The sequence below is a fragment of the Chiloscyllium punctatum genome, chromosome 7 (genome assembly GCF_047496795.1).
Source record: "Chiloscyllium punctatum isolate Juve2018m chromosome 7, sChiPun1.3, whole genome shotgun sequence".
Lineage (NCBI taxonomy): Eukaryota > Metazoa > Chordata > Chondrichthyes > Orectolobiformes > Hemiscylliidae > Chiloscyllium > Chiloscyllium punctatum.
Genome location: NC_092745.1, coordinates 53,547,528 through 53,560,896, shown reverse-complemented (window position 1 = coordinate 53,560,896; position 13,369 = coordinate 53,547,528). Strand labels below are relative to the sequence as shown.

General features: G+C 39.7%; 1 protein-coding gene across 3 annotated transcripts in view; it reads right to left on the bottom strand.

The window, feature by feature from the left end:
• Positions 1-13,369, bottom strand: part of vamp4 (vesicle-associated membrane protein 4) — a 59,645-nt gene that overhangs the window by 38,898 nt on the left and 7,378 nt on the right. For 2 of the 3 annotated variants that reach the window (XM_072573554.1, XM_072573557.1), the window contains exons 2-3: positions 8,982-9,100; positions 1,432-1,478 (exon numbers count right to left, since the gene is read on the bottom strand). In XM_072573554.1, coding sequence (XP_072429655.1) covers positions 1,432-1,478; positions 8,982-9,047 — 113 coding nt within the window. In that variant the 5' untranslated portion in view covers positions 9,048-9,100. Of the gene's footprint in view, positions 1-1,431; positions 1,479-8,981; positions 9,101-13,221; positions 13,287-13,369 lie in introns of all 3 variants that reach the window. The other variant, XM_072573556.1, reaches the window with a different exon arrangement.

Genomic DNA, 13,369 nt, shown 5'->3' with positions numbered 1-13,369 from the left:
ATGTTAATAAATGTGAAGTCATCCATTTTGGTAGGAGTAATAATAAAAAGGATTATTACTTGAATGGTAAAAAGTCACAGCATACTGCAATGCAGAGGGACCGGTGTGTCCTTGTGCATGAATCGCAGAAGGTTGGTCTGCAGGTACAACAGGTAATTAAGAAGGCAATTGGAATTTTGTCCTTCACTGTTAAAGGGGTTGAGTTTAGAAAGCAGGGAGGTGATGTTGCAGCAGTATAAGGTGCTGGTAAGGCCTCACCTGCAGCACTGCATGCAGTTTTGGTTCTCCTTACTTAAGAGAAGGATGTACTGACACAGGAAAGGGTGTAAAGGAGGTTCACTAGGTTGGTTCTGGAGTTGGGGGGTTGGCTTATGAGAAGAGACTGAGTAGACTGGGATTACATTCATTGGAATTTAGAAGAATGAAGGGGGAGCTTATACAAACATAAAATTATGAAGGAAATAAATAAGATCGACGTACTGAGGATGTTTCCACTGGCAGGTGAAACTAGGACAAGAGGACATAGCCTCAAGACTAAGAAGAGCAGATTTAGGATTGAATTAAGAAGGTACTTCTTCACGCAGAGGGTTGGGAATCTATGGAATTCACTGTGAAGTAGTCGACACTATTTCAGTAAACGTTCTACAGCTAAGATAGACTTTTTTTTAAAACAATAATGGAATTAAGGGTTACAGTGAGTGTGTAGGTAAGTGGAGCTGAGGCCACAAAAAGATCAGCCATGATCTATTGAATGGCAGAGCAGGTTCGAAGGGCCAGATGGCCTACTCCTGCTCCTAGTTCTTATGTTCTTATTTCCATTGAATCTTTTAAACAAAAACTCAATCCAGTTTACATGCAAGTTCGGGATGCCTAAAATTCAGACAGGACTGTTTCCAATCAATGCTGTCTTTTTGTTGGATGAAGTTGGGAAAATAGAACTGGTGATAACAGCAAACTAAACAAAGACATAGGTTTAACTTCTGTGGATGATCCCAAGGTTCCATGCTTTACCCTCAGAAATTTAAATACAGCAGTTTAGATAACCTTGCAATAGGAATTGGCCCTTAGTATTTAAGGAAAATTCCCCAAAAACAGCTTTTCACAAACAGAAATACAACATATAAATGCACTGCAGAAAGTTAAACAAAATTTTTCAGGGTGATAAAATTGAAGTCCGTCCTGTAGTTACTGACAGCAAAAACCAAGAGGAGATGCAAATGTAGTTAAATCATTTTTAATGAAATACTAATACAATTGCAGAAAACGATAGGAAAGCAGGCAGTCAATTTCAATACTGACTCCAAATGGGCGTGAAACCTTATTATCTCAGCAGAATAAACTGCTTTGCCAGTCCTTATGAGGATCCAAAACCAGGGCTTACTATCATGAAATTGAAATTTACTGCATGATGAAATAAGAGCACGTACTCACAGGAAAAAATCTTCCTCTTCATCAGAATCGTCTTCTAACAGGTTCCGCTGTAAAAGAGGTTAAAGTTAGTGTGGAAGATGCCAGTCATTAAAGGTCACGAGGTTAATTCTGGAAGTTACACCATCACTTTCTTAAAATCGGTTAAACTTCACAACAGCTTGAAGACAACTGTTTGGTCAGGGGCTCATTTACCTATAGTTTCAAATTTGCATAAACTCTCATACCTGTATTCACAGCCAAGTGGTTGTTTGATAACAAAGGGCAAAGCATGCAGAACATATGTTGACTGTGGGACATGGCATTTTTGTTTTGTCTTCACTTCAATAACTGATGAAAATGTTCAGATTACATACTAACTTCAAAAGATAAATGGCCTGGTACTTTATGAAGATTGACTAACAGGGCAAGTACTTACGCTCTCAGTTAAGTGATCAAGACCAAATAATCACAGCAGCAGACTGGCCTAGTGCTTCAGATAACTTTGGAGACTATCCCCACCAATGTGGCAACAGGCTGTACAGACCACCCTGTAAGCTGGCCATTTTTTATTTCATTTTTTTTAATGAAAGGAACGTTGTCCCCACTTGGCCTTCCAGCATTGAAAGTCCACTCTCACAGCATGCTTTCCAGTAACTACTTAACCATTTCAGGGAAAATCACTACCAAGTGCTTGCTTCCAGGTACTGTTTGGGACTCCCACTACACTCAACCACCTTGACACAAACTCAATTTCAAGTGACACTTTGTGATGTTATAAAAGATTAATAGAATCTTTATTTGCATAACTGTAAACCAAACGATATCACAGCATGTCATTTCCACAAAACTGATTAAAAAAAGGCAAGTACATGGAAGTCCATTAGAACATGTTTCAATATACTGCAAATTCACTTAACAGCATTGGATCCTATTGCTTCTCAAACAGATAATTTGTTATTCAAATCTCAATTTTACTTGTCAAAAATACAAGATAGCACGGTTCAGCTACAACATCGTTTCACCTTTTGGACCTCATCACCTGGGTTCCAAGGGACTTACACTGTAGCATAAAAACATAAAGGTTGTTCTGTTCAAGTATGTGTAAAAATATTTAGTTGTTATCTCTGACATACAAGACAACTTCTAGTTTAGCAGCAACTCATACTGCAATTCAATCTTAGAGGCTGAGATCTTTTGAGCAATATTTTTATGCACACCTTTCCTGTACCCTTTTGCATAGGAATTACTAGACAAAAAAAATTATAATTGAAACACAACATGCTTAACCCAGGTCATGTCTCAAATTAGTCACGAACGACACCCCAAATATGTATTTTTCTGAAACAAATCCGTCAACTTGTATTTGAATGAATCAATGTTCCTATTTTCACCAACTTCCTCAGAGGCCTCCTCTACAGATTTATTTATCTGGTCCCTGAATAATGGGATGCACAGATATGGGATTAGAGGACCAGGAGGGCAACCACCTCAGGAACAAGTCAGCATCCTGGCTGGCAGCAGGTTGGCTCACCTTTGGCGAACAGAAGACCACACCACAACTACTCCTGTGGTGGATTTTATTCTCCATCAGATGGATGGAGGCCAGCTTCAGGGGTCTTCAGTTCATGAAGTCAATGCAGGCAACCAAGGGCACTGCCATGTTTTAGGTTCCATCACAGTCATCTGCCTGCCTCTATAGTACTCACCTCTCCTGGTGGGGCCTCTGATTGGGCCACCAGCCTTGGAAATGCACAGACTGCCCTCAACAGGATGGCATGTACAAAGGCAACTATTTAAACAAAAGGCTGCCTCGAGATGGTTTATACTATCAGGTCCACTGATCACAGGGTGCACTTGGAATTCCATGCAGGACCAACAACAGGGTTCCAACACCCAAAAAAAGTGAATGTTGACATACTGCTCCAAATGTGATGTAAGAAATTATTAACTCAGTTGATTAGTGTGACAGCAGCCAAAAGATGACTGGAATTTCTGTGTATAACCTAAAGTACAGTAAACATGCATTTAGGTCAAATGAAATGGCCCTACTATAGAGCTCCATAGGATAATACATGCTTGCCTGGGAGATAGTTACAAGTAATAATTCAAACAAGCACATCTATGACCATTACAGCAAAACTCAGAAGGTGAGCATACTTTAGCAATATGACAAGATTGAAATTATTTGCAACTTTTACATGTATTACTCTTTATTTGGGCTTTATTAAGCTCAAAATGTTATCATGATACAATGACAGACAAACGAAGAGAAAGTGGGAGTGAAAGGGTGGGGAACGAAACCATAAGCCCTGAATATACCATGTTCCTGATCTTCATATTAAAATTAATGATGAGCACATAGTTCAGCTTAATTGGACAAAGATGCGAATTTACTTCTTCCGATATTACTGCCTTGTTATTCAGTTGTAATGTTAAGAAAAGGAAGCAAATGCAGGTCAAGTATTTGACAATCGTATGGAAAATGAATTCAATCACAGAGTTTTGTTGTTGTTACTAACTTCCAAAGCAAGGATCTGCTCAAATTAACAGGTTCAGCAAAATGTAAAATTTTCCGAAATATACCAATCAATACTCGTGCTTGATTCTGCTCTTGTTCATTCTCTGTCTCGGGTGGGAAGGTATGTGAAACAGTCTGTTTTCGCAAACACATTGTCCACTTGAGTTAAGGTTTTGCATTCAGCTGTTCTAGGCAAGAGGACTGGGGAAAATGCACACAAAAAAAAGGGACTGTAAGCTGTTTCACTGATTGATCAGCAGAGGGAGTGTTTTCAATTGTGACATTATTTTAACAAAAGGTTCACATTTTTAGATATTTGGAGGAAGCAAAATGTATTATAGTTAATATAAAATGTACATTTACAGAGGATTCCTGATTAATGAATGTAACCCCATGCAAGGGTATTTTAATATTAATTTTAAAGATCACATGAACATTTGCTTATATTTATGAACGGCTATTTTACAATGGTCTGCATTGAGTTCTGACTTGCATACAAATCGACTTGTAAATGAACTCAAGACCTGTTCAAAACCCTGGGATTACCTGCAATTACAAAATAATGTGGCAATACCAGAATTTAAAGAGATCTGTCAGTGAGCAGTAAGGAGATAATTCTACTGTAGCAGACTGGTAGTTCAAAGGGCAGATGAAATGCATGCAACGGTAAACAGAAAAGCATTTTGAGCCCCCATTTTGTGCTAAATGCAGCATGGGGACTTCAACTAATTTCAGTATCTATCACAAAATCTAAATGGAGCAAGTGCTGGAAATGGGAAAAATGAACAAGAGGTTAAAAATTCTGCAAAGTTGGAAAGGCAAAGACTGATTAGGAATAGTCAACATCACTTTGTGCATGGGAAATCATGTATCACTAACTTTATTGGATTTTCTTAAGTAATGAAGAGGATTGATAAGGGCAGGGCTGTGGATGTGACTTCTGTGGACTTCAGTAAGGCGTTGAATAAGGGTGCTCATGATAGACTGGTTAGCAAGGTGAGATCACATGGAATACATGGAGAACTACCTACCTGGATATAGAACTGGCTCGAACGTAGAAGGTGGTGGTGGAAGGTTGCTTTTCAGACTGGAGGTCTGTGACCAGCGGCGCGCCACAAGGGTCGGTGCTGGTCCAATGTTTTTTGCCATTTATATAAATGATTTGGATAGGATGTATGGTTAGTAATTTTGCAGATGACATGAAAATTGGAGGTATAGTGGACAGTGAAGGCTATCTTGAGAGTACAATGGGATCTTGATCAGATGGGCCAAGGAGTGGCAAATGGAGTATAATTTAGATAAATGTGAGGTTGCATTTTGGAAAGACAAATCAGGGCAGGACTTACACACTCAATGGTAACGTCCTGGGAATTGCGGCTGAACAAAGGGACCTTGGAGTGCAAGTTCATAGATTCTTGAAAACGGAGTCACAGGTAGATAGGAGAGTGAAGGTGGCGTTTGGTAAGCTTGCCTTTATTGGTCAGTGCATTGAGTATAGGAGTTGGCAGGTCATGTTACGGCTGCTTAGGAATTGGTTTAGCTTCTTTTGGAGTATGGCATGCAATTCCGGTGCTGCTTTAGGAAGGATGTTGTGAAACTTGAAAGCGTTCAGAAAAGATTTACAGGATGTTGCCAGGCTTGGAGGGTTTAAGCTGTAGGAAGAGGTTGAATAGGCTGGGATTATTTTCCCTGGAGTGTCTGAGGGGTGACCTTAAAGAAGTTTATAAAATCATGAGGGGCATGGATTGGGTAAATAAACAAGGTATTTTCCAAGGAGTAGCAGAGTCCAGAACTAGAGGGCTTTAGTTTAAGGTGAGTTGGGTGGGAAAGATATAAAACGGATATAAGGGGCAGCCTTTTCATGCAGAGGGTGGTGGGTGTATGGAATTAGCTGCCAGAGTCCTGATGAAGGGTCCCAACCGAAAACGTTGACTTTCCTGCTCCTCCAATGCTGCCTGACCTGCTGTGCCTTTCCAGCTCCGCATTTTATCCGCTCTGACTTCCAGCATCTGCAGTCCTTGCTAACTCCAAGTCACTGAAAACCATACTGCAAAGCCTCTTCGTAGGATGCGCACCTTGAAAATGTTTTCCTCCTCCCTCCATAAAGATCTCAGTGGGATCTCTCTCTCACTGCAACCCCCAGGTTACCTCATCCACCCTGAAGTTCTTCGACCACAATCCGCTCCTACAGCCACATCTCGTTTCTCAACACCTGTTTACGTAGTCGGCTTATCCCCCACTAACTCCAGACAACCTTCAGACCATCTCAATTTGGACCAAATTGTGACAACTGTTATCTACAGTACCTGCAGAAACAGTTCACCCTTCAAATCCTCAGTCCCATGCTTGCAGCCATGCGGTGACATCTCCTCTCACTACAGTCAGCCCTGCCCAAGCTCATGGTTTCTCTCCCCCAGACCCACAAAGGACCTCTACTATTCTGCATTCTTAGATGGATCCACAACGTCAACAAACACTTCCTCTCCACCCTAACGGACAAAGATCGTAAGTACGCCAAAACACTCGACTCCTGATCTGAAACGTTGACTTTCCTGCTCCTCTGATGCTGCCTGACGTGCTGTGCGTTTCCAGCTCCATATTTTATTGGCTCTGACTTTCAGTATCTATAGTCTTTATTATTTCGGAGCTGCCAGAGGAAGTGGTGGAGTTTGATACAACTACATTAAAAGGCATCTGGATAGATATATGATTAGGAAGAGTTTAGAGGGAATTGGGCCAAATACTGATAAATGGGACTAGATTTATATCAGATATCTGGTTGGCATGGACGAGTTGGACCAAAGGGTCTGTTTCTTTGCTGTACATCTGTACGATTCTAAGGTCAGAGAGCAGCTATGAAGAGAAACAGAGTTAACAGTTCAGCCCAATGAACTTTTACCAATGCCTACCATCTGATTTGGGGATAGGAGTGGCTGCAGCCTATCATTCTCCAGCAGTATGTTGAGTGATGAAGAGTTCGCTGTCATGTGGGAAACAAGGCAAACATTCTGCACTGGAAATGCTATACAACTAGCTTATGACAGTGGTGAAGCAATGAGCTCACATTATGCTGTAATCACTACCAAACGATTTTCTTGTTCCCATTATGACATCATGATGTTGATATCCTGAGTGGGATGTTCTGCTGCATGTTATAATCCTAAATTTAGGGAGGGGCTGCTACACTGTTATGTAAAAGTAGCTAAAGAATAGTTTTACGTCTGATACTCAAAACATATTCTTCAACAAGACAAAAACTCAAAAACAATCTGAAGAGAGAAAACAGCCATGAGATTAACAATTTTTGTATTATCAGAAGCCAAAGAGTCAGTTGAATTATTTATGTGAAATCATTCAAACAATAACAGGCTGTCATTGGTGAATATGTGCATATATAGATTGCAAACAATGTTGACACTGTTCAAATAGACTACTGGGGTCTCAAAGATTGAAAAACATGTGCTGCATTTGAAGATCAAAGAGTTTGATGCATTTAAAATTAATGCACCATGTATCACCAGTTTTTCCCTTGTTATGAATGAAGGTTTGTAAAACAATTCAATAGGTTTGTGCTCACGTCACTTCTCCAAGCACCAGTTGCAGAGCAATATACTTATTGTTTCCTTCCAAATAAGTAGTTTATTAACCAGAAGTTCATTCAGGAGTAGTGCACATGAGAAAAAAAGTCACCACCTTTGGCCAACTAACAAAATAGATATGAAATAACATGAAGAACATGAAACATTACCATGACCAACTTGAAACATTAATTCTATTTCTCTCTCTGCAGACGCTGCCTGACCTACTCCATTTTTCTAATTTCTTCTGCTCTCATTTCAAATTTCCAAATTCCATTTCAAAGATTAATAAACTGACCTGCAGGACTATAACTATAGGGCAGCAAAGGCTGGATAACCTAAACTTACCAAGAACAAAGGCTCCATTTCTTCCATTCGCAATGGCTGCCCTGCATTCTAGGCATTACACGGAAAGATAGTGTCACCAATAATACAGTCCTTTTGAGGACAAAACTGCCAAGCATGCTAGCACTATCAAGCAAAGGTGACATCACTGGCTCAGGCAAATGCACAGGATGCAAGATTACTGTTCTTATGTCAAGCAAGTAGGCAGCTATTCTAGGAGAGCAGCAGAGTTTCAAAAACTGTGATTCAACAATGCTGCCAAAAGGGGCATGAAAAGCCTAAAAATTAATCAAGATAAGTGGAAGCTTCTAGCTGATAATTGATGTAAATTACAACATCAGCAGTAGATAGAAGTTCACCATGATGACAATTAGTTTCAGAAGCTCCAAAGCAGACACGAATCCTTGCCATCATCATTGCAGGGGTCATGTCATATTACTGATAAGGGGCAACCTCATTAGCGGCACTTGTGGGAGTCTTTGCTTTTCTAGAATTAGTTTATTCAGTCATCAAAAGGAGTGCAGATGATCTCATCTTATCTCACCAAAGGTTTGAAATCACATTCCCATCATCTCCCACAATGGAAGGATACCAACCAAAGTTTTTTGAGGCATTTCTTTACACTAAGTTCTGTTGTTACCTCTTTATGCATCATATATATCCAGGAGTTATTCAAACACAGGGGCCTTAACTTGAGTTTATTCCAATCACACAACATCCACACTTACCAGAAAATTTATTAAAAAAGGCAACAATTTCAAAATCATGAGTAACTTAGTTGAGACTGGGTAACTTTAAAAAAATTATTGACTACATTACATGGGCTCAAGAGAGGAACTAATCATGCCTTAAAAAATTATTGCAGAAAGGGGACAGAAGTAGTGGGAAAACACAAATCTGCACCTCACTCAGGGTTAAAATTTACCATTCTGCTCATTTAAACCACATTGAAGTCCCTGGCTGAAACAGAGACTGCAAAGCACTAACATCTGTTGGCTCTTTCATGATACAAATGCAAGGTTCCATTTCGAGTTCTGGAGAAAATAAAAGCCCATTCCAGACTTCCTAAATGGCTCATTTGCGACATTGTTAATGCTATACATAATAAATTAAACAGTAAGAAATCTTACCCTTTCACTTCTTACGGAACCTGTCACGTCGTCATCATTTAGATGTCGTTTAAATTTAGGTGGCATGATTACTACCCAATGGAATGTGGTCTCTTCAAATTGAAGTACAAATCTTCAATCTAAAACAAATAATTAAAGGGTATTATTAATGTTATGCATTAGGAACAGGAGTAAGGCATTCAAGATTCGAGTCTGCTCTGCCAATTACATGAAGACTGACACGGACTTTGTTATTTATTTGCATTTAGTCCATATTCCGTGATATCATTACATTTAAAAAAAATTAATGGATCTTGGTTCACATCAACTCAGCAGCCACAGCCTCTTCTGGTGAGAGGTATCAAAACGTTACACCTTGGCTTCCTGATTTTGCTCCTGGGTGAAAAAGTTCTAATTTGACTGAAGACTAAATTTCTCTGAACTTTGTCAGAGAAAATAACATTTTGATCAGTTTGCTCTTCAATTTCTTGTGCTCAACTGAATAAAATTTATGCAATCTGTCCTAGTAACATAGCCTTGAAAGCTAATACATTATTCCCAACTTGCATTGACCAGATTTGAGCACAGCATTCCAGATCAGTTTTGACCAATGCTTAGAGCAATTGTCTGTCAAAACCTTATTTATTAAAAGGTCCATTACTGCTTAATTCTGTCACACAGGAAAACAGATGAATGAAAATGGCAGAGTTTTTAAATATATAAAACTGAACTTAAGACTAAGCATTGAAACTGATTGCGTGCAAATTCTAAACAAAAGGGCCTGTTTCCACACTGTAGGCAATCTAATCCAATTAAATAAAGGTTCTAATTTAGCACCAGTGAAAGCTCATCAAAATAGGAACAATCTTTTACGAGTAAGACTGCGACAAATTTTCCACAATTCTACTTGTGCTCTTCACAACTTCCACAAAACACCAACACATGAAAATGAAAACTTGAACCAAAGAAGTTAGCTTATGGACGGTTGTCAAATCAGATCCAGGACAGTAAGACAGAAATTAAGATAATTTTGTGGAAAGAGTTTATTAAATATTCAGTCTTATAACTTCTACAAACCAGTTCCACTTCCTCTTCTTTTATAACTATCCAGTCAATTAACCCCAATCACCTGCTTACCACTTGATAATGACCTGCTGCTGCGAGCACAGTATTTGTATGCCTGGTCCAGTCAACTTCTGGTCAATGGTAACCTCAGAATGATTGTTGAGGGATTCAGTGTTGGTACTGCCATCAAATCTCAAGAGGTGGTGATTAGATTGTCTCTTGTTGAACGTAGGTACTATTCAAGCTTTGATATTGTCCAGGTTTTGCTGCATATGGACATTGTATCTAAATTGTTGTGAATTTTGTAATCAGTGAACATCCCCAATCTGACTTTAATATGAAGGGAAGGTCATTGATGAATTAGCAGAAAATGATTTGGCCTAAGATGCGAGCCTGAAATATCCTGGGTCTGAGATGATTGACAAACAACGATAATCATCTTCCTTTGTACTGGGTATGATTCTAATCAGCAGAGGTTTTTCCTCTTAACTCCAATTTTATTAGGACTCCTTCATGCCCACATTTGGTTAAATGATGCTTTGATGTCAAGGGCAATCACTCATCTCCAGAATTCAATTTGTTTTCTATGCTTAGGCCAAGGCTTAATGAGATCAGGTCTGGCCATACCTGAACTGAGCATTAGCAATAAGGTTAATCCTTTCCAACTATCACTTCATAGCACTATTTATGATGCCTTCCAGCACTTTGCTGATGACTGAGAATAGGCTGATAAGGCGGTAATTGGTTGTTTGTATTTGTCCTGCTTTTCATGAAAATAACAGCTAGGCAATTTTCCAGATTGTCTGATCAATGTCAATGTTATGGCTGTACTGGAACAGCTAGGCTTGAGCCATAGCTAGTTCTGAAGGAATAAGTTTTCAGTACTTTTGCCAAAAGATTCTAACAGCCCATAGTCGATTACCCCAAGGAATGCATTTGAATGCCCTACTGTAAGACTACTGTTTCACATCACAACCTATGACCTCACTTGGACCTTTCCACTCATTTTGCCTTTTCTTTCATCTTATCACATTCCCAGGATTAAAATTTATTTCTGAAGGCTCAACAAATTTTCTCAGACTTCAGGCTGAATGAGTCAATGACCTTCTCACTGTTGAGGGGATTCAAGGGCTCAGAAAAACAAGATGTCAACTGTAATTCCTTACCAGCCATGGTGATCACGCTCATTACGAAAAGGAACTTTGGATTTCTCCCAAAAAACAATTGATATGGATTGAAATCTCCAGTAATTTGCAGTGAGATCTGGACTATCTGTGCTGGGGCAGATCTTAACTTACAGCTTGGTTGGTTTGCTAAGATTTTATGAAACGTTACACTTATTACCATGATTTACTTCACACATTCCATGACTCAAGGGACTTTATGCTGCCATATTTATAACAATTTCCATATTTTCATATGCATCCCTAAATTCACCACTGGCAAGGTCACTCCTATTGTCGGTTAGGAATTTAGCTGGTGCTTCTATCCTGGTCTGTATCCAATTCTCTATTAACAACTGTTCTTTTCTTTTCACGATATAATATTTTCAAATAGTTCAAAATAGTTGCCATTTAAACAAAGCAGGAGATGATTTTTTTTTCCTTATCCCATACATTCAAGTTCATTGCTATGATTTCGTTAAAGTCTGGACAGTGACAGTGTCCTCCTATTTCCCTTTTATACACATCGTATTTAGTGCTGATCTTGTCTATTTTGATAAAGTCCCACACAAGAGGTTAGTGAGTAAAATTAGGGCGCACGGTATTGGGGGCAAAGTACTAGATTGGATAGAGAATTGGTTGGCTAATAGGAAACAAAGGGTAGTGATTAACGGCTCCATTTCGAAATGGCAGGCAGTGACCAGTGGGGTACTGCAGGGATCCGTGCTGGGACCGCAGCTTTTTACAATATATGTAAATGATATAGAAGATGGTATCAGCAATAACATTAGCAAATTTGCTGATGACACAAAGCTAGGTGGTAGGGTGAAATGTGATGAGGATGTTAGGGGATTACAGGGTGACCTGGACAAGTTAGGTGAGTGGGCAGATGCATGGCAGATGCAGTTTAATGTGGATAAATGTCTGGTTATCCACTTTGGTGGCAAGAACAGGAAGGCAGATTACTACCTCAATGGTATCAAATTAGGTAAAGGGGCTGTTCAGAGAGATCTGGGTGTTCTTGTCCACCAGTCAATGAAGGCAAGCATGCAGGTACAGCAGGTCGTGAAGAAGGCTAATAGCATGCTGGCCTTCATAACAAGAGGGATTGAGTATAGAAGCAAAGAGGTGCTTCTGCAGCTGTACAGGGCCCTGGTGAGACCACACCTGGAGTACTGTGTACAGTTCTGGTCTCCAAATTTGAGGAAAGACATTCTGGCTATTGAGGGAGTGCAGCGTAGGTTCACGAGGTCAATTCCTGGAATGGCAGGATTGCCTTACACGGAAAGACTGAAGCGACTGGGCTTGTATACCCTTGAGTTTAGAAGACTGAGAGGGGATCTGATTGAAACGTATAGGATTATGAAAGGACTGGACACTCTGGCAGGAGGGAACATATTTCCGTTGATGGGGGAATGCCAAACCAGAGGACACAACTTAAAAATACGGGGTAGACCATTTAGGACAGAGATGAGGAGAAACTACTTCACCCAGAGAGTGGTGGCTGTGTGGAATGCTCTGCCCCAGAGGGCAGTGGAGGCCCAGTCTCTGGATTCTTTTAAGAAAGAATTGGATAGAGCTCTTAAAGATAGTGGAGTCAAGGGGTATGGAGATAAGGCTGGAACAGGATACTGATTAGGAATGATCAGCCATGATCATATTGAATGGCGGTGCAGGCTCGAAGGGCAGAATGGCCTACTCCTGCATCTATTGTCTTTAAATCAACCGGTTAAGAAATGTTATTACACACTTCTGGAACAGGTGGCCCTTGAACCAAGCCCTTTACGTCCAGAGGTAGGGAAACTATCACTGACAACAGACCCTAAGGGTGTTATGCCCAAAGTATCTTTCATCAAAATGAATTCCCAGTTTCCACCTTTAGGATTTTTAACCTGAGAGAAAATAGAAAGGCGAACTGCAATATAGTTTTAAGATAATTAGTTTTTTTTTCTTTAAACACCTATCCCATGATATGAATAACACCTTCATATTTTGATTAGAGAAATTCGAACTTATTATGTAAACTGACTTGCCATATAACTGCGTTGCCTTGTGGTGTACCACATCACGTTTCATTTGAGTCTCTCTCATTGACAGTCTGCAAAAGAGTAAGATTAATTCACCTGACACTATGTCTGTGGTGATAAAGTGGTTTAGTATCGCTATTTTACAGCCAACAGC